Below are 21,006 nucleotides of genomic sequence, written 5' to 3'. Positions count from 1 at the left end.
ATATGATGATTGTTAGGCCGATAAATACAGATATTGTTAGAAGAAAAAGTCCAGAGAGTATCCAGGTGATTAGTTTTACCTTAATTTATTTCATGACTGGTGAGGGGTTTTTTTCCTTCTAATTCTATTGCACTCACAAATGAGCACAGCGTTTACTGAATAATTTGCTCTGTAATACCAATGCTTTACTTATCCTACTATTCATGATTAGAGTTATAGGGCTTTTAGTAAACTGCTCACTGTCTCAGACCCTGTAACCTGAAAGATATTTCTTGTCACTTGTAGTCTTTCTCTGGTACAGTCAGAACTGTTGAGCTTGCAATCATATTTCTTTCTTTCTGACATGCAGGGATATTATACACTTATACAGAGATGCTATATCGTTGTTCTTACCTTTCCTTTTCTGTGTTCGGGATCCCAAAGTTCCTGCACACACTACTACAGCACTGACACACAACCTTCTTCCCTAGCCTAGGTAACAGTTACAGTAGAATAGATAAAATACAGATAACGGGAATACATTGGCGCCTTCACATTTATAGGACAGACTTCCTGTGCGTGGGAATTAAGTCCTAGGATTGTGAAAGTGCCTAAGGCAGGATTTTTTTTTTAATTAAATGAACTTTCCGCCATTGCTAATTTTTTCCCGCGTACCCCTAACCAACCAAGCACGTACCCCTGGGGGTACGCATACCCCAGGTTGGGAATAGCTGCTCTAAAGGATAATTAAATAAACAAATTAAATATGTATATATATGTGTGTGTGTGTGTGTGTATATATATATATATATATATATATATATTTTTTTTTTTTTTTTTTAATTTATTTATTTATTTGTTGGACATATCTAGTTTGTCATCCTGTGACTTTTATGAATGTTTTTAGGTGTACTTTGTTTTCTGTTTCTACTTCAATCTTTACATGAACTTTCCTCAACATCCTGCCATTTTGCTTTTCTTCCTGTATGTTGCTTTTGTCTTTACATTGCATTTCTTCTCCATTCAATTTCAGTGGTTTCTAGTATTTATCATTTATCGTCTGTGTACCTTCTACTATATCCAAAGCTGTCACTTTATCTCTTTCCATTATTTTACCAACAATACTATTGCATTGTAATGTACTGCGGTGGTGGTGCTGAGGTAGCATTGTTGCCTCACAGTTAGACGTTGCTTGTTCGATTCTCAGTTAGAACGTCTTCTGTGTGGCGACATGCGTGAATGGGCGTTCTTTCGTTGAAGGTTGTGCGTTAGGCCCGGCAAGCCAGCACGTAGAACACTACTGCCAATCATTAGCGGACCGGAGTTCCGCTCTGGCGACCCCTAACCGGGAAAAGCCGAAAGACACAAACAAACTATTGCATTGCAATAAGCTTGTATTACAGAAAGTTGCCACATATGTAGGGGTGTATGACAGAATTTATAGCTGTCCCTTTGTTTACAATGTAGGCTGTTCTTTGAATTTATTGTGTGTACACTATATTTGCTGTACATAATGCATGTTTTTTGTCCATTATAATAGCTGCTTACTTGTAGGTCGCCATATCAAATAACTTGCATGAATTAATGCTGTTAACATTAATAGTGTTACTACTACACTTTATATCTGCTTCAGTGGTGTTAGCTGTTTGATTGCAAATTATTTTTTTTTGCTTCAAGATGTTTTTATTTCATCTATTTGTACTTAATCATCTTTATCCATCATTTATTTCGCACTGGGCATTACATTGAAATGGTTTCTCAATAGAAAAGACAAGTTTTGGTCAAAAATATAATTTTTGTTGAGCTGTTTTTTACTGGAAAGCTATCTGAGCTTTCTGAGATAAAAGTATTAGATTACTGTAATTGATCTTAATTCCCTTTGCTTGAAAATGCAGTCACCACTGGATTACTGATACTATGCAAACAGTACAAAGTGTCAGTTGTATACTATGCAAACGGTGCAGTCAAATTAATTGTGATCTATACCTAAGGGAAGCGTGATAAAATATTTGTTATATCATCAAGAGCTGTACATGGCATAAGAAATATTTTATCATTCTTTTTCTGCCTTTTGGAAGGATTAATGTCTCTAATTATTTTGTTATATGGCTTTTAAAAGTTCTCTATGTCTTCGTCTTTGAATTCAGAGAAAGTTCTGCTGGTGCAAGCACTTAGAGTAGTGATTCATTTCCCTGTAAAATAAAGTACTGTTTGTAGGCAGGGTAGCATACTAAGGCCAGGACTACACTGAATCTTGAAAGTTGGAGGGAGTAGATGGTAAGAAAGCAAATTGAAGTAAAACAGGGAAGCTATGCAGGCTATGGATGTTTTTTTGTTACACATCCTGGTTTACATGCACACACACACACACACACACACACACACACACACACACACACACACACACACACACACACACACACACACTTACTTGACAGCTTGGCTTAAAGCTTGGTTGCTAGCTTCAAGTAGCAGCTTGCATTTTAAGTCCAGGTGTTCCTCTTTTCCTAACTTGTTTTGGCCCTTAGCCCCTGGCAAACACTGTCCCAAGAGACATTGAAGGATTTGTGTTTGCCATATTGGAAGTCTCAGAGGCTGCTTTATCTTTGCCAGTCACTTCCAGTGCACACTGTATTTTCGGACGTGTTTATCACTTTTCCTGGAGATTATCTGTTTAGGCAGTCTCTGACAGTTACAATAACAAGGGCAGCCCGCTATTTTCCAGCTAAAGGATATGTCGCCGTTGAGAGATGTATAGCATTAATTAGAAATACATAACATCCTGCCACATGGCAGCCTTCTCCCAGCCGCTCTGCTTCCTGGTCTTGTACACTTTGACGACAGTTGGTTTATGTTTTTCCCGAATGTTATGTACTCTGAAGCTCTCACTTAAAAAATGCAGTCCTTAACTTGGGCCTGCAGGATTTTATTCTGTTCAGCTGCAGTCTCTGTTTTTACTGTAGCTGCATGCCTAGTACAGAATATTAATTATTGTGATTAGGATCAGTTTTGTGTATTGTAAACGTTATTTTTGTCAAGTTTGAGTTGTGCACCTTATCACATTTCATACTGTTTTTTTTTTACAGTACACTGACTCTTAGCAGTTAATGTTTGCAAATGTCAACATTTTCCCCCTTTCACCTGTAACACTCACTGTCTCTAACCTACATCTCTTCATCCTTTTCCTCCTCACAGTAGTTTTTACTTCTTTACTGATTCTTCTCTTTTTTTTTACGTTTCTCACCTCACCCCGTTTTCATACTGTCAGCTTACCAACCTGCATGTCAGCTGTTTTTCAATAGTGAATATACTGTACTGAATACTAGTTTTATTTTTCACCTCATATTTTACACTCCACTTATTCGCCTTGTAACTTAATTCTGAAATGACAGAGCTATAATTATACTGTCACAAAATTGCATCATATTGCAGTATTTTTAAAATTGTGTTGTACAGTATTACATAATACAGCTTTTTACACTTTGTATAGGTATCTCTAATGATTCTGTATTGTTTTATAACTCTCAAGTTTAGTCATTAATTATAAATAGTATTTTTTACTGGAACTTTTCTCCCCTGGCATCTGCTTAAAAATGGTCTTTTTAGGCTAAGTCTAACTAATCGAATAAACAAGCTGTAATTAGTCTGTTATCTGTATGTGCTCACTGTAAATCAAGTATTGTCCATGGTAAAAACTCCAAGCAAAAAGGCTACAGCTGTCATCTTCTGCACAGCACAGAATGTAATCAAAATTGATCAGCTACATGTTTAAAAAAAAGGATGCATATACAGTATTGCAACTAAAGCCCAGTAATGTATAAAAAAATTAAAAGATTAAAAAAAAAAAAAAAAAATCACTCACATTTGTTTTATAAGCGAAGCATCGTCCTGACTTAAACAGCTGAAAGCATGCACACAAATGACTCCCTTTACACAAAGAAAAAGTGTCGTTAGGTTTCACTAAATCAGACATATTGCTCAAGCATTAGTTTATAAGGCATGTAGACTATTTATAGGTACTGAACTCGGTGAGAAAAGGCAGAACAGAAATACATTTTCTTTATAGCACTAATATTGTTTTAAAAAGGTACAGTTCTTTTTAGAATAGTATCATTGGGATGCACAAGCCAGTGCATTTCTTTGTGCCGGTCCCAAGCCCGGATAAATGGGGAGGGTTGCGTCAGGAAGGGCATCCGGCATAAAATTATGCCACATCATACATGCAGACAAAAGTACACATCTACATACCAGATCGGTCGAGGCCCGGGTTAACAACGACCGTCACCAGTACTGTTGGCCAACAGGGTGCTGGTGGAAATTGGGCTACTGTTAGCCGAAGGAGGAGAAGAGGCGGAAGGCATGGCTGAAGGCAGGTAAAGGCTAGGACTGTGATAGTGAGGGTCGGAGCTTTGAATGTTGGCAGTATGACTGGTATAGGGAGAGAGCTAGCTGATATGGACCAAAGGAAGGTTGGTATAGTGTGTGTGCAAGAGACCAGATGGAAGGGGAGCAAGGCTAGGTGTATCTGAGGCAGGTTCAAATTGTTTTATCATGGTGTGGATGGGAGGAGAAATGGCGTAGGCATTATCCTGAAGGGAACAGTATGCTAAGAGTGTTTTGGAGGTGAAAAGAGTGTCGGATTGAGTGATGTTTATGAAGCTGGAAATTGATGGTGTAATGATTAATGTTGTTAGTGCATATGCTCCACAAGTTGGGTGTGCGATGGATGAGAAAGAAAAATTTTGGAGTGAGTTGGATGAAGTGGTGATGACTGTACTCAAGGGTGAGAGACTGGTGATTGGAGCAGATTTCAATGAGCATGTTGGTGAAGGGAACAGAGGGGTGAGGAAGTGATGGGTAGGTATGGTGTTAAGCAAAGGAATGCAGAAGGTCAGATGGTAGTGGATTTTGCGAAAAGAAATGACATGGTTGTGTTGAATACACATTTTAACAAGAAGGAGGAGCATAGGGTGACATACAAGAGTGGAGGAAGATGCACACAGGTGGATTATATCTTATGTAGAAGGGCCAGTCTGAAGGAGATTGGAGACTGTAAAGTGGTGGTAGGAGAAAGTGTAGTTAGGCAGCATAGGATGGTGGTTTGTAGGATGACATTGGTGATCAAGAAAAGGAGGATGAGTGTGAGGCAGCACCAAGGATCAAATGATGGAAACTGAAAAATGGTAATTGTGAGGTGATGTTCAGGGAAGAGTTTAGACGGGCACTGGGTGGCAGTGAAGAGTTACCGAATAGCTGGGTAACTACAGCAGAGCTAGTAAGTGAGATGGCTAGAAAGGTGCTTGGTGTGACATCTGGAAAGAGGAAGGAGGACAAGGAGACCTGGTGGTGGAATGAAGAAGTACAGGAGAGTATACAGAGAAAGAGGTTGGCGAAGAAGAAGTGGGATTGTCAGAGAGATGAAGAAAGTAGATAAGAGTATAAGGAGATGAGGTGCATGGCAAAGAGAGAGGTGGCGAAGGCTAAGGATAAGGCGTATGATGAGTTGTATAAAAGGTTGGACACTAAGGAGGGAGAAAAGGACCTGTACCGATTGGCTAGACAGAGGGACCGAGCTAGTAAAGATGTGCAGCAGGCAAGGGTGATAAAGGATAATGAGAGAAACGTAATCACAAGCGAGGAGAGTGTGTTGAGCAGATGGAAAGAGTACTTTGAGGGGCTGATGAATGAAGAGAATGAGAGGGGAGAGAAGGTTGGATGATGTGCAGATAGTGAATCATGAAGTGCAGTGGATAAGCAAGGAGGAAGTAAGGCTAGCTATGAAGAGGATGAAGAACGGAAAGGCTGTTGGTCCGGATGACATACCTGTGGAAGCATGGAGGTGTTTAGGTGAAATGGCAGTGGAGTTTTTAACTAGATTGTTTAATGAAATCTTGGAAAGTGAGAGGATGCCTGAGGAATGGAGAAAAAGTGTTTTGGTACCGATTTTTAAGAATAAGGGTGATGTGCAGAGCTGTAGTAACTACAGAGGGATTCAATTGATCAGTCACAGCATGAAGTTATGGGAAAGAGTAGTGGAAGCTAGGAAGGGAGGTGATGATTAGTGATCAGCAGTATGGTTTCATGCCAGGAAAGAGCACTACAGATGCGATGTTTGCTCTGAGAGTGTTGATGGGAAAGTACAGAGAATGTCAGAACGAGTTGCATTGTGTCTTTGTGGATTTAGAGAAAGCATATGACAGGGTGCTTAGAGAGGAGTTGTGGTATTGTATGAGGAAGTCGGGAGTGTCAGAAAAGTATGTAAGAGTGGTACAAGATATGTACGAGGGTAGTGTGACAGCGGTGAGGTCTGCGGTGGGAGTGACAGCTGCATTTAAGGTGGAGGTGGGATTACATCAAGGTTCAGCTCTGAGCCCTTTCTTATTTGTAATGGTGATGGACAGGTTGACAGACGAGATCAGACAGGAGTCCCCATGGACTATGATGATTGCAGATGACATTGTGATCTGTAGTTGAGAGTAGGGAACAGGTGGAGGAGACCCTGGAGAGATGGAGATATGCTCTAGAGAGAAGAGGAATGAAGGTCAGCAGGACTAAGACAGAATATATGTGTGTGAATGAGAGGGAGGTTAGAGGAATGGTGAGTATGCAGGGAGTAGAGGTGGTGAAGGTGGATGAGTTTAAATACTTGGGATCAACAGTTCAGAGTAATGGCGAATGTGGAAGAGAGGTGAAGAAGAGAGTACAGGCAGAATGGAGTGGGTGGAGAAGAGTGTCAGGAGTGATTTGTGACAGACGAGTACCAGTAAGAGTGAAAGGGAAGGTCTACAAGAGGGTAGTGAGACCAACTATGTTATATGGGTTGGAGACAGTGGCATTGACAAAAAGGCAGGAGTCAGAGCTTGACATGGCAGAGGGTGTGACGAGGATGGACAGGATTAGGAATAAGTATATTAGAGGGTCAGCCCAGGTTGGAAGGTTTGGAGACAAAGCCAGAGAGACAGGATTACATTGGTTTGGACATGTGCTGAGGAGGGATGCAGAGTATATTGGGATAAAGATGCTAAGGATGAAGCTGCCAGGTAACAGGAAAAGAGGAAGGCCTAAGATAAGGTTTATGGATGTGGTGAGAGAGGACATGCAGGTGGTTGGTGTGACAGAGCAAGATGCAGAGGACAGGAAGAAGTGGAAACAGTTGATCTGCTGTGGCGACCCCTGATGGGAGCAGCCGGAAGAAGACGAGAGATCATTGTGTAATAACTAACTGAAGGGTATAGGTTTGGGACTTTCAGTGCAGTGACAGTAGCTTGCATAGGCATGTATATTGGAGCACATACTGCATGGAAATGTAACATGTAGAATACCCGTACAGTGATGTGCATACTCACATTAGTCTCCTGTGCAGATGTAAGGGCTTGTAAGAAAAGTGTCGCTGCCTGTATTAGTAATCCCATGGATGTTTTGTGGAGTGGCTATTCAATGGGGATTAAGATTTCAAGTGGAGTGTCAGTAGTGATACTGCATCTCTTGGGCTGCTGGTCAGAAAGATCTTTGTTGTGGGAGTGGAAAGTCATTCCATGAGTGATGAGTTTCAAAAACATTGTATTGTCTATGTATGGCCAGGGTAAAGCAACCTTCTTGACTACCGGGATGATATATACCTTTCCAGATGTTCATCGTGTTACACTGCTGCAGTCATCACACTTGAGTTATCCTGCCGTCAGGCGGTCCCGCAGTCGGCCAGAGTTCCAAAGTCTTAGTCCGGCATTGGTTGCTGTCGCTTCTTCCCTGACGTCAGTGCGCCAGGGGTATATAATATGCATCCAACGCCATTTTCTTCAGTCTTTTTTGCCGCACGGTGCCTGAAACAGAGCAGTTCGCAAGTGCTGGTCGGCCAACTCCTGAGATTTTCAAAGTCGAATTTCAGATCCAAAGTCTACAATAAAGCTAAGTACCCCATTAGGGAAACCTTTTTCTTGCCTGAGACCACCGATGTCAGAAAAAGTTAATAATTGTATTTCTTGTGGGAAGCAAATACCTCATAAGGACTTCCACTCTTACTGTATTCCATGCCTAGGCCCTGATCACGACGTCACTAGTTGTCGGTTTTGTGCTAGATTCAACAAACGCACTATAAAGAGACGTTTTGATTTTGCTTTTCACTACTTTGGCTGAAGGTTCAATTATACCATGCCGTCGGATCAGCCGACGACCTCAATACCGAAAAATCGCAACGGCAAGGATAAACGGCCAGTCACCGGTTCTCGGTGAGGCGCTTTCGCAGCCCCTGACACCCGCTACCTCAGAGCCACAGGCCACTTCCGACTCCCATGTGGAGACATCTAGGCCTCTGGAAACTCCAGGTATTGGGCCTATGGAAAATAATCCCTCAGATGGGTCCAGAGCCGCTGAGCAGGCACCGGCTTCTGAGGGTGTTTTCAGACCTTCACAACTTACCATTAAAACAACAGCCAAGACAAAGGTACCATTAAAGACAAAGAAACAAGTAGAGCATTCTCCTGGACAGTCCTCCATGCCTAAGAAACAGATGCTTAAAATGTCCGAAGACCTCATTACTCTAATCAGGGGTTCCCATCCCCCTCCTGAGAAAAGGCCTAGGCAGGATACAGACTCTTGACTCCTCTGATCAGGTTTCCATTTCCTCTGATTCCTCTGCAGACCAGGGATATTCTTTACCCCTCTATGAGGACTCTGATGCTGAGGAATCTATCCCTTCAGCCTCTCCTCCTGAGGATTACTCCTTTGGGGAAACTTTACATACCACGAGGGAACATTTCCATTGGGAAAGTCAGGAATACTCAGAATCCAAGAAAAGGCTCAGGGATTTCCTCCTATTGCTTCAGCACAGGCCCCTGGCTATTCCGCCTGTGCTAGACATTGTGGATGATGTGTTCTCTGAATCCAGCTTATCTCCTGACTCTTTGCCCCCTGCTCCAGCCAAGCCAGATAGGTATTATAGAGTCCCTGACTCTCACAAGTTTCTTTACAAAAACCCTTCTGCTGATCCTGAAACTATTTCCCAGGGTCCAAAAGGGGTTAAGGCTTCCATTGCAAAAAATCTAGTACCCTCTGACAGAGATTCCAGAGCTTTGGATAGATGGGGGAAGAAAGTATACACGTCTGCAACTTTCACATGCTTAAGTACCAACAATATTTAATGGCTCAGTTAAAACAGAAATGCTTGCTAACTCAGAAGCTCCTGATTGCAAAGAAATGCAGGATTTATTGCATGCAGTTGAACAGGTGGGAAAACATACTCTGCAATGTGGTTTTGATTCTTTAGAGGCCTCTTGTAGAGCCGCAGTTACAGGTTCTGTTATTCGAAGACATGCTTTGTTAAAAGAACAGAGTTTACCTGATCATGTTAAGGCAAAGTTATTGGATGCTCCTTTACAACTTGATACCTTGTTTGGTGTTAAGGCAGAAGAGGTGTTAAAGAAAATGGAGGATAAAGCTAAATCTATGCAAACAGTCAAGGATTTCTTACAGGTACAGCCACCTCAGTTTAGCAGAAATTGGCCAACAAAAAATTGGTCCTTTCCAGTGTCAGACAGGCCACAGAGAGGCAGATACAGACGCCCAAGAGGCAGATCTCAACCCCAAGGCTCAAATAGACGACGACAGTGGGCACCTTAACCCCAAATGGAGGTGAGGATAAGTCTCAACCTTACAGGAAACAGTCACAATGACTTTCCTTTGCATACGCCAAGCACGTCCCTTCTGGAAGCCCCCTTATGGGGAAAACTAGCACTTTTTTCTCAAAACTGGCAAACAATCACCCAAGACAAATGGGTCCTGAATATTGTGTCTCAAGGTTACAAATTCTGCTTCCATACTTTACCAAAGCTAAAAGGAATGCCAGACCTGCCACAAAATCAATGGGCAGAGGCACAAAAACAAATTTCAGCCCTCATGGACATGAGAGCTATACAAAAAGTACCACAACAGGAACAAGGATAAGGATTTTACTCAAGACTCTTTCTGGTCCCCAGAAAAGACAAAGCCTGGAGGCCTATACTGGACCTTTCAATTCTGAATACTTACCTGGATATTCCGAAATTCAAAATGTTGACATTACAGCAGCTTCTACCCATGCTGGGCAAGAAGGCTTGGCTTGTTACTGTGGACCTCAAAGAGGCATACCTGCATGTCCCTATCAGACAAAATTGCAGAAGATACCTCTGATTCAAAGCTGGTACAATGCACTACCAATTCTCTGCACTGCACTTTGGCTTATCTACTGCGCCCATGGTCTTCACAAAGTACCTGGCACCAGTAATTGCATTTTGCAGACAAAAAGCAATTCAAATATATCCATATCTGGACACTGCCTCATTCAAGCAGAGACAAAGGACATTCTTCTACAGCATATGGCATTTGTGCAAAAGTTGCTAATTTCTCTAGGGTACACAGTAAACGAAAAGAAGTCAAAACTAGTGCCCTCACAACAGATTACATTCCTGGGTGCCAGCTTAAATACAACGGCCCAGATGGCTTACCTCACGCCAGACAAACAAGTGCAACTAACTCAATATTTTCAACTACTGGCAAAAACGTCCCATCTCCCTGCAAGAAAAATTCTGCAGGCCCTGGGATTCATGGCATCCTGCATACTACTAATACCATATGCCAGACTGCATATGAGGAAATTACAATGGTACCTAAAAGTGTTTGGACTCAACATTCTCACAGTCTAGAAGCAGTAATTCCAATAATTCCCTGCCTACAACAGGAGTTTCGATGGTGGGCACAGGCATGTCACCTAAACAAGGGTCAGCCTTTTACCCAACCCACAGCCAGGCAAACTCTAACAACAGATGCTTTGGATTACGCCTGGGGAGCACACATGGCAGGAAAATGCATTCAGGGCAAGTGGACCACAGACCAGATGCATCTTCACATCAATCAAAAAGAGATGGCTGTTCAAAATGCCCTAACAGCTTTCAAGGACCTTCTACATCCAGGGCAACTATTACTAAAGACAGACAGCACCACAGTAATGTAGTACATAAATAAACAAGGGGGCACTCATTCTTATCCCCTATGCAGGCAAGCCATGACCTTGTGGAACACAGCTCTAACGTACCAAGTTCACCTGCAAGCACAATTCCTGCCAGGAAAGAAAAATACTCTGGCAGACGACCTAAGCAGAAATATCATGGACCCTCACGAATGGAAATTGAATCCACAAATCTTCAGCATGATAACACAAAAATGGGGATGCCCAGACATAGATCTTTTTGCCTCCCCTCTGAATTGCCAACTACAAAAATTCTGCACAAGGACATCCCAAACCAGCATGGAAAGTGGATGCTCTTCTGTTCAGCTGGGAAAACCTAAAAGTTTATGCCTTCCCACCGCCTCTCCTTTCAAAGGTACTCCTAAAAGCCAGACAAGAAAAAACAGAGATGATCCTGATTGCTCCAGACTGGCCACGTCAGCACTGGTACCCTATCTTAAGGAACTTGGCTCAGGGCCCACCATGGATTTTGCCCCAAATTCCACACCTTCTGACTCAACAAAACAATCAGATCCTGCACGGTCAGCTCAAAACCCTAAACCTCGCTGCATGGCAGATACTTTAGTCAAACAGGCAACACCTCTATCTAAAGCTGTTATGGATGTCATTTTGGAGGCCAGGAGGCCTAGCACCAGAAAAGCTTACTCAGAAAAATGGAAGAGATTCTGCGCCTGGAACCAGGCTTACAGCCTTGACCCTGTTGTTCCAAACATTCCTCAGATTTTGATGCAAAATAAACTGTTGAAGTCACCATGAAGAAAATCAACGTCCTTGTTACAGTATATTCCAATTTATATTCCAATTTGCTTTACATTGTTATGTATGAGCAATATATGTTGTTTATATACACTTGATATGTTTTGTATATGTTTTAGATATATTATGTTTACACAAGATGCTTATATGTAAGCGGATACTCAGCTTTATTAATTTCCATTGAATTTTAGTAGAAATAACAAAATATATAATAAATATATGCTAATAGTGGCTATGGATACATTGTGTGTAAGGCTGAGTTGAAACATCATACATCAGTACTTTAAATATTTGTACTACTTTAATTAATTGATTGTTTTAATATAATTGTTTAATTGCTTTGGTTAATTGAATTTAGTAGGTGGATCTAGCTATAAAAGCAAGTTAGAGTTGTTGTATTGTAGATCTGATGAAGCGTGCATGTGGCACGTGAAAGCGCTCATCTTCTGTTTTTATCGTTAATAAAATTGGAATATACTGCAACAAGGACGTTGATTTTCTTCATGGTGACTTCAACAGTTTATTTTGCATCAATTCATTCCTGTTACTTGGCTGTTGAGTACTTCAGGAGGTTTGCGATATTATTTAATTTATATTCCTCAGATTTTACAATACTTAACTGAGATGCTGGACAGAGGCCTATCCTTTTCATCAATTAAGATCCACACCTCTGCCATTTCTGCACATCACAATACGGATCCTCCTTTATTCTCTCATCCCTTGCTAAAGCAGTACCTCAGAGGGGCTAAAAACATAAGACTGCCCCGGAGAGCACCAACACCAACTTGGGACCTCAATTTTGTTTTGGAAAAACTGACCCTACCACCTTTTGAGCCAGCCAATACAGCTGATCTAAAATTTCAGCACGAAGAGTCTCAGAGCTACAGGCATTAATGGCAGTGGAACCTTTTATAATTTTTCATCAGGACAGGGTATCTTTAAGGACAAACCCTACCTTCATGCCAAAGGTGGTATCTAGTGTGGCTCTTAACCAAACCATCCATTTGCCTACTTTTTATCCAAACCCCCATAATAAAGGGGAGAAACTTCTACATTCTTTGGACATATACAGGCAGCTACGCTTCTACTTGGACAAAACAAAAGCTTTCAGGAAAACTGATCAACTGTTTGTAGCATATGCTGCAGGATCACAAGGCAAGGCCATCTCAAAGCAAACTATATCCAAATGGATAGGACACTGTACTCTGTACTGCTACACACAGCATGGAAAATCAGTCCCTAATAACATTAGGCATCATTCCACCAGAGCAACAGCCACTTCAACAGCCTTTCTCAGAGGAGTACCTACCAAGGAAATTCTGGAGGCTGCAACTTGGAGTTCAGTGCACACCTTCACCAAGCATTACCACCTGCCTCTTTACTCCAAATCCAGAGCAGGATTCGCCACTGCAGTTCTGCAGGGCCTCTTAGCCAATCCTAACTCTTTATAGCCCAGCCACCCAAACTTAGCTTTGGGATTCAACCCAAGTGTGATGACTGCAGCAGTGTAACACGATCAACATAGTACAGTTTTGTACCTACCATAAATATAGATGTTCGAGTGTTCACACTGCTGCAGTCCAGGTTACCCTCCCTCCATCCCCTCTGAACTAGCTGGACTTATCTATACCCTTCTATCCTATACAGCCTTTGGGGTGTATTTGCTGATAACTGAAGGTATTGTTTTTTTTTTTTTTTATATGTATATTTTTGATTAGCAATATGTACTGCCTACCCAACTGGGGGCACCTGACATCTGGGGCAAGAAAAACTGAAGAAAATGGTGTCGGATGCATATTTTATACCCCTGGCGCACTGATGTCAGGGAATAAGCGACAGCAACCGATGCCGGACCAAGACTTTGCAACTCTGGCCGACTGCGGGACCGCCTGACGGCAGGATAACTCAAGTGTGATGACTGCAGCAGTGTGAACACTCGAACATCTACATTTATGGTAGGTACAAAACTGTACTTTTGCAGTTGCTGAAGTCAGTGGCCACAGTAATACTTAACAGTGAACAAATGTGTACAGTTAATTCGATGAAGGCTAATGGTCAGCAAGTGCGGCTGGAGTTAACTGATGTTATGAAGAGGAGATGAGTTGTTGAAGTGTAGTTGAAGAGAATAATTGAGCAGAGCTACAAAATGCATAAAAATATAAAAATTACACCTCTTCTGCTTCAGATTTTGAGTAGGGTACTTGACTTACAGAAACATGGGGGTTCAGAATTAGTCCAGCTTACCACGAGTTTCCCCACTGACTTCAGTGCTTTCAAAAGATAAAAAGTGATCTGAAGTTATTGTTTTCATTTGATCTTCAACCTGGTGACTCAGATACACCATTGGATCCGACTCAGCCATGTACTCCAGCATCGTATCCAAAGTTCAAGCTCTTCCCCTACCCATAATGCCCCACACTCCCCCCCCCCCCGATCTTGTTTGTCGCTCACTTTGAACTGCATGGGTTTTCCACTACTCCAAGCTACTTAGCGTGTAAGTGTTCCTATTTGGGGTTTGTCTTCTCTTTCTTCCCTGTTGTTTATCTTCTTTCCCCTACCTTCTACTATCCATGTCTCAGGGTCGGTCTTTGTTGTTTTTTTTTTTTTTTTTTTTTTTTTTGACAAAAAACTTTTGCTTTCCTTCCTAGCATGTGTGTGTGGGGGGGTCTTTCTTCCTATGGCTGGACATCCCTAAGCCAGAATTTAGGAAGTGTGCAGACTGTGGGCATAAGCTTCCACCTTCCAGTGCCCACACGCTGTGTGTAGTCTCCTTGGCAGTTTCCCATTTGGGTACCTCCTGCTCAGTTTGTGCGGGCTTCAGCCCCCTACGCTTTGATCAACAGGAAGAACAAGCTCATTTAAAGGGCCTTTTCCCACCTCCTGCAGAGGCCTCCTCTTCTTCCACCCCAGCTTCTGGGAATCAAACTTCTGCTAAGAAGTCTGGGGACAGAGAGAAGGCCCTTTTGAAGGAGCTAGATCGGCCAAGGAAGAGGTCTCCAGAGTGGTCTTCCTCGGCCGAGCCTCCCGCCAAGTCGCAGCTGGATCCAAGCTAGAGTTTTCCTCAGCTCAGATCATCAAACTTCTCCCCAGAGCTGGAGACCTCTCGGGCTTGGCCCCAGCCGCTACCTCTCCTCGAAGTCATTCTCAGCTGGAGTAGGTGGTGGTTTCAGTTTCGGAGCCTGTCTGAAGCCGAGTTGGACAGGATGATGTTGAAGTTTCCTTGGGCCCAGATTCAAGTGAGAGTCTTGCCTGCTCCATTCCCCTCCAGGGCCGGGAGCACACAGTCCGCCTTCCTCTCTCTTTCCTTCTCCAATCCAACCTTCAGTTTTGAGCCCTTGGGTCTGAGGTTCCCAGGTATTGAGGGGTCGGCGCTGATAGTCCCTGCTACCTCGACTCGAACCATTGCCTTGAATGGTTCAGCTCCAACGTTCTCAAAGCAGACTGACTGTCAGAGCCGTAACTTCTGTGTCAGATCCGAGGGGATGGCGTCTACTTTAAGACTTTTGGAGTCGTCCTTTGTCCTCGGGGCTTTGGCACCGGGAAGCTCAGTTCTGGCTCCCCCCTTGATGGCGATGGGCAGGTAGCCTCCAGCCTCGGCCCCAGCTGTTCTGCCTTTGGGGGTCCACTTCCCTTCGGCATTCAAGGTGGTGGAGAGGGTCCTCTCGGCTCCTTCAAGACCCTTGACACTCTCGTCCTGAGTTCCGCCCTGGCTCCCTCTTTTTCTGGGCTGGAGTCTTCCATCCTGTCCCCTCAGGGGCAGCCTGTTGCCATTTCACCTCAGGAGGTTCCAATCCAGGAACTCCCTGAAGATTCTGAATCCTCCCTGGAGTTTCCCACCAAAGGAGCCCCCTTTAAAGCATACACGAAAGAGGAGGCACTTAGACTCCCCTCCGGAGTCCCTCACTGATGATATAGACTTAGAGGAAGGGGAGGGCTCCTATGATCACCTCTGAAGGATGTCTCCTTTAGGGACATCATGGAGATCCTTCACCAGTGCGATGGGTAGTCTAACCTTAAGCCCACTCCTGACAAGTCTGTATTCCTGGAGGCATTTGGCACAGGACCTTCTACATCCTGGATTACCACCCCCACCCCCCCACCCATGGATCCCTTAGTGGATCTCATATCCAGTAGGGCATGAAAGGAACCAGACACAGTTGAGCCCATCCCCAGGTGCCTGGGCAAGGTGCTCAGCTTCCCATCAGACAAACCCCATTGGTCCAAGGGGTCCTCAGTTGATGCTATGATGGTTGCAGTGGCCACTAAGAAGGAGCTGGCTCAGGAGAGCTCCTCGGTCCACCCTCTAGACATGGAGTCTAGGGCGATGGACCATTTTGGGAAGTGAACCAGCCCCACTTGCCTTACGTGCGCTGAATTATTTGGCACATGTAGTCAAACTGCAGAGGGACCTGGTCAAGGTATCTTTCACAAATGTTCCCTACACCGGTTCCACCTAGTTTGGAAACACGGTTTGTGACACGTTAACCCAGAGCAAGAAAGATGGGAAGACCTTGTCTGCCATTGGGATCCTCTTTGTCACTCCACAAAGATCCTTTTCAAGGATTCAGCATGGGGTCAAGAAGCCGTGGTTTCAGAAGTCTCAGGGTTCTCCTCAGGACACTCAGGATTTGTCTTCCCCCAGGGACAGTGGAGATATGACAGATGCCGCCCCCGTGGCAGAGGGGTATGAAGAACCAGGGTTTTTGGGATTCTTTCCCACAGAGACCTTTCCAGCAATCCTGAGGGATTGCCCAACTGCTCATCTCTGGTGGTAGTCAGGGGGCATCTATCACTGCACCCAACAGCCTGGGAGTCCATTATGAACGATCATTGGGTGCTGTAGATCATATCCACAGGTTACGCTATCCCCTTTTTCATCCTCCCTCTTCGCCGAAACACCTCCTGGACATTTTACCCGGTTTATGGGCGGAGGCAGCCATAGAAATCACCAGGCTACTCACAAAAGGAGTCATCCAGCCCGTTTTCCCAGACCAGTCTGGATCAGGCATTTATTCCAGATTCTTTTTGGTGCCAAAGAAAATTTTTTTTGGTCCAGGGTTCCTCTTGATATCTGTCCTTCTGCTACCTGGTCCTCGTAGCATACCTTTATTTCTCATTATAAATTGGATCTTCTCTAGGAGCAGAGCATCTTTTGGCTCAGCTGTGCTCCGGAATATCCTTCCATGAGGACCTCCCTGTTTTTTTTTTTTGTTTTTTTTTTTGTAGCTATGGACTCTGTCCCTCAGGTTGAAGATCAAATCAAAACAACAACTTCAGATAACTAAGTCATGTACTTACCATAACATTCCATAGGAGTTGTTGCTTTTCATTTGTCTTCAACCGTCCCTCCCTCCCTCCATCCCCCTGTCTTTTTTGGGTTGTGTAGTGGAGTGGACTAGAGAGACATAGGCCTTTTTGCCTGGCTGGCTCTGAGTATGTGGGCATTTAGAGGGGTTTTGCCAGGTTTTATAGGCATGTAGACTATATATGGTTGGTGCTATTCTGCAACAAACTCGATCTGAGGGGAGAAGGGAGAGCGGGGCATTATGGGTAGGGGAGGAGCTTGGACTTTGGATCTGATGCTGAAGTACACAGCCAATCCGTATCTGTGCCAAATCAGAGTCCCCCAGGTTGAAGACAAATGAAAAGCAACAACTCAGATGGAACATTGTGGTAAGTAAATGACTTATTGTTAACAGAACTTTCATATATAGATATCACTGTAAAATAATTTTAGAATAGACAATTCACATAAATTTTTTTTATTGGTCACCCCTTCCATCTATTACATTACCACTAGCTGTATATCAGTGCACTTATTAGGAATCAGAAGCACATTTATTGATAAGTTTGTGTAAAAAATGGAAATAGTATTCTGTGCTTCAAGCAGTAAATATGTTGCTAAAAAAGTGTCTTAGTCCCCCCCATACCTTGGGGTGGCCACGGTGGTGCAGTGGTTAGCATTGTCGCCTGACAGCAAGAGGTTCTCCGGTTCGATCCTCGGCTGGGGTGCCTTCTGTGCGGAGTCTGCATGTCCTCCCTATGGTCGCGTGGGTTTCCTCCCATATCCCAAAGACATGCTGCAGGTGGATTGGACACTCTAAAATTGGCCCTAGGTGTGAGTGCGTGCCTTCTGTGGAAGGTTGGGCGCCGGGATGGCAACTCGACACTGTAAAACTCCACTGCCAGTCATGAGCAGACAGGTGATCCGCTGTGGCGACCCCTAACCGGGAAAAGCTGAAAGAAGTCGTCGTCCCCCCATACTTTGCTCAAGCTGTACTATCTAAAGCCACTTAGTTCCCTATCTTATCTTCTGATTCAGTTTCAGCACTTGAAAGTGGAGCAGAAAATTTCATGCGTTTAGCAGTTGTCACAAATAGGTTGACTCAGTGCTTATTTCTATAATTTCTTAAATGCTCCCTAACTTACAGGTTTGGACCACATAATAATATTCACTCAAAGCCTATCATTACTTTGTGCACATGCCTCGCATCTATATCATAACAACACAAACTGAAAATATTGAGTGCTAACAAGAGTGAAAATGCCGAAATTCGAATTTGGTATTGTGGGGGGTACAGCCCCCCACATCCCTCAATATATATTCCAACTCCGAGATCGCACTACAGTGAGGAAAGAGCAAATATCCCAATCTTCACTGTACTGCAATCTCAAAAACATGACCCTTGACATTTCGGCACTTTTGCTGTTCTGCCGTTCGACATTTTCACTTTAGGATAATATGATATAGATCCCATGCCTCAACTGTCCACTGTGTATTGTTTAGCCCAGGTCTTTCCTTTGCATCTGTGCCAGCTGGCCTCCATCAGTAGGTGTTGTAGGGGTTCTCTTACATCTTTCCGCTAAAATGAGTGAGTCAGCATCAGATACTCACTCCCACCTTATTCAACCAGCTTCTACAGCACTCCTGTCTGGCATTTGAGCCCATGTCTGTATGCTGCACCCAGAGCTTCATTCTTGTATACTAAGCAACTGAAACAAGAGAATTATAGTTGAGTTTAGAAACCTAAGTTAGGTGTTAAGAGAAATATTAATATGTTCATTTTTGAAGGGGCAAAGCTGTGAGCAAAGTAGTAGCAGAAATCACATTAATATAGTGGTCTTGTATGGCTGATTAGGCCAAGAACCACCCAATTACATGAAAAAGAGGAAGAAAGGGGTTTAATACCACTTGAGACTTCGGTGTGGTTTTAAATGAAAGCAGAACAATGTAGGCTGTCATTTGTAATTACTCTCTATGTGATCCCACAAAGTATTACTAAAGGTGCAGTGGGAGGTGGCTAGCTGCACAGGTACATCTATACTGTGTGTAAACAGATTGCCCTTGTTTGTGTATTTTTATAAGTTAACCCCCCCCAAAAAAAAAAAGTATCTTTGGAAGAATTTATGGAAACTACAGTACGTAGAGAGTTGGGCAGTGATTGTAAACTTGTTTTCTTTGTAAGAATACAGTAATGATGCTTACATTTTTTCTGTTTTCAGATTCTGATTTAGAGGACTGCCGTTCAGTCATACAGGAACAGGCAACAGGACTGGGGCTAGCAATGTTCTCCTTGCTAGTGGAGAGGTGTACTAATCTGCTGAAGGAAACAGAAAAAGGTAACAGGAAAGTCTCTGTGTTATTTTACAGGCACACATAGTTTCCAGGATTTCTGTTTACAGCACAATAGAAGAATGGCTCGTTTAATTATTTTGTTTAAGATGTGTTGCTTGGGTTTTCACAGCAGGATGGTAGTCTTTGAAGTGTTTCACAAAAGTAATGGAGACTTGCTTACTGTTGACCTGCAGTGTGGGTCAATAGTAGATGTCTAAATTTTATATCAGCGTTGCTCTGATGTGTAGCTTATTTTTGTAGGTGATGACGTTACAGTTGCACTGCCACTCCATTTTACAAAAGAAGTTTAGAATCCAAACTTTTGACTTGAAGGTGTGGATATACATAAAGAGAAGCAGTGCATTTCTAGTATTGTTAATATTTTTATTACCTTTGCTACCTTCACACATTCCTCAGTGACATTGGTATATATGCAGTTATAAAAGAGAAAACAAAAATGTTACACATTTTTTTCCTGAAGTTGTATTCAATTTAACATTGCATTGACTGCAAGTCCTGCTTTCCCTGAAATTTCACTCCTAATCCTGGACATTATTCGGAATGTATTAAACCCACAAATAACATTTATTCCTGTGTAGTTTGAGCTTTCATTTTCTAACAATCCCACTTTCAGTTCTTTTGTCTCCTTTACAACGTTCATTAGTTCTATTACAGTTGGTTTATGTTTTGATTTCCATTTTCTAGTAATTGCTTTTTTGGAAAACAACATTAACCTTATTAGTGTCTGAATATGTCTAGGCAATTCATTTTATTTATTATTTGTCTTTGTTGACTTGGAAAGTCTGACTGGGCAAAGCCCATTGTCAGCAGAGGGCCCAGCGAGGAAAATTCCAGCAGTTACATTAAAGATGCTCGTGACAAAACAGATTTTTTTACAATGATATTGTTACATAAGTAGTACTTAAGACATCTAGGTATAAACAGGCAGTTGTTCTATAGTGGTGTTATACAGAGATAAAGCGGGCTATTTTTTTCTGTGGTGAAATTACATGACACTATTTTTGCAATAAAACACATTTTCGTAGTGGTAGAGTTCCTTTGGTTATCAGAGTTACAGCGCAGATCTTAGAAGTAAATAAAAGTGAGGTAAGCTTTGTTTGAGTGTTAGGAGGCAGATAGTAAAGTTTGAAGAGGGAGAAGAATATTGTATAGAAGAGGGAGAAGAATATTGCATAACTGATGAGGCAAGGATAGTGGAGGTAAGAATACTAGGTACTTAAAAAAAAAAAAAAAAAAAAAAGTATTCTCCGTGGTATCCCCGAAGTCTCTAAACAAGTGTAGTGGGTCCAAAAACAAAACAGTGTAACAAACTTCTCTGTGGAAGATTTTTAGTCCATATATTTCTAGTTAATCACTGTATATTCATCATATCAGACAAAAGTAGTGGAAGTAGCAAACTTACGTCTTAAGTAAAAATAAATAAATAAAAAAATAAAAAATATATAATTGTACAGAATTACTAAGTATTCCAAGCAAGGCAAGCAGTCTGTTTCCAGTCGAAAATCCTTTAAGTACACAGACAAGCGATCCAAGTAAAACAAAAATAGATCTTTCTTCACAAGCTTTCTAAATATATATATATATATATATATATATATATATATATATATATATATATATATATATATACTTTTTA

General features: G+C 42.5%; 1 protein-coding gene across 2 annotated transcripts in view; it reads left to right on the top strand.

The window, feature by feature from the left end:
* SMG6 (SMG6 nonsense mediated mRNA decay factor) overlaps positions 1-21,006 on the top strand; it is a 3,859,488-nt gene that overhangs the window by 1,679,429 nt on the left and 2,159,053 nt on the right. For both annotated transcript variants that reach the window (XM_044054377.1, XM_044054376.1), the window contains exon 11: positions 19,238-19,354. In XM_044054377.1, the coding sequence (XP_043910312.1) occupies positions 19,238-19,354 (117 nt within the window). The remainder of the gene's footprint in view (positions 1-19,237; positions 19,355-21,006) is intronic.

Source organism: Protopterus annectens, chromosome 13.part0 (genome assembly GCF_019279795.1).
Source record: "Protopterus annectens isolate FY-2018-M chromosome 13.part0, PAN1.0, whole genome shotgun sequence".
In the NCBI taxonomy this organism is placed as follows: domain Eukaryota; kingdom Metazoa; phylum Chordata; order Ceratodontiformes; family Protopteridae; genus Protopterus; species Protopterus annectens.
This window is presented reverse-complemented; position numbering and strand designations above follow the sequence as displayed.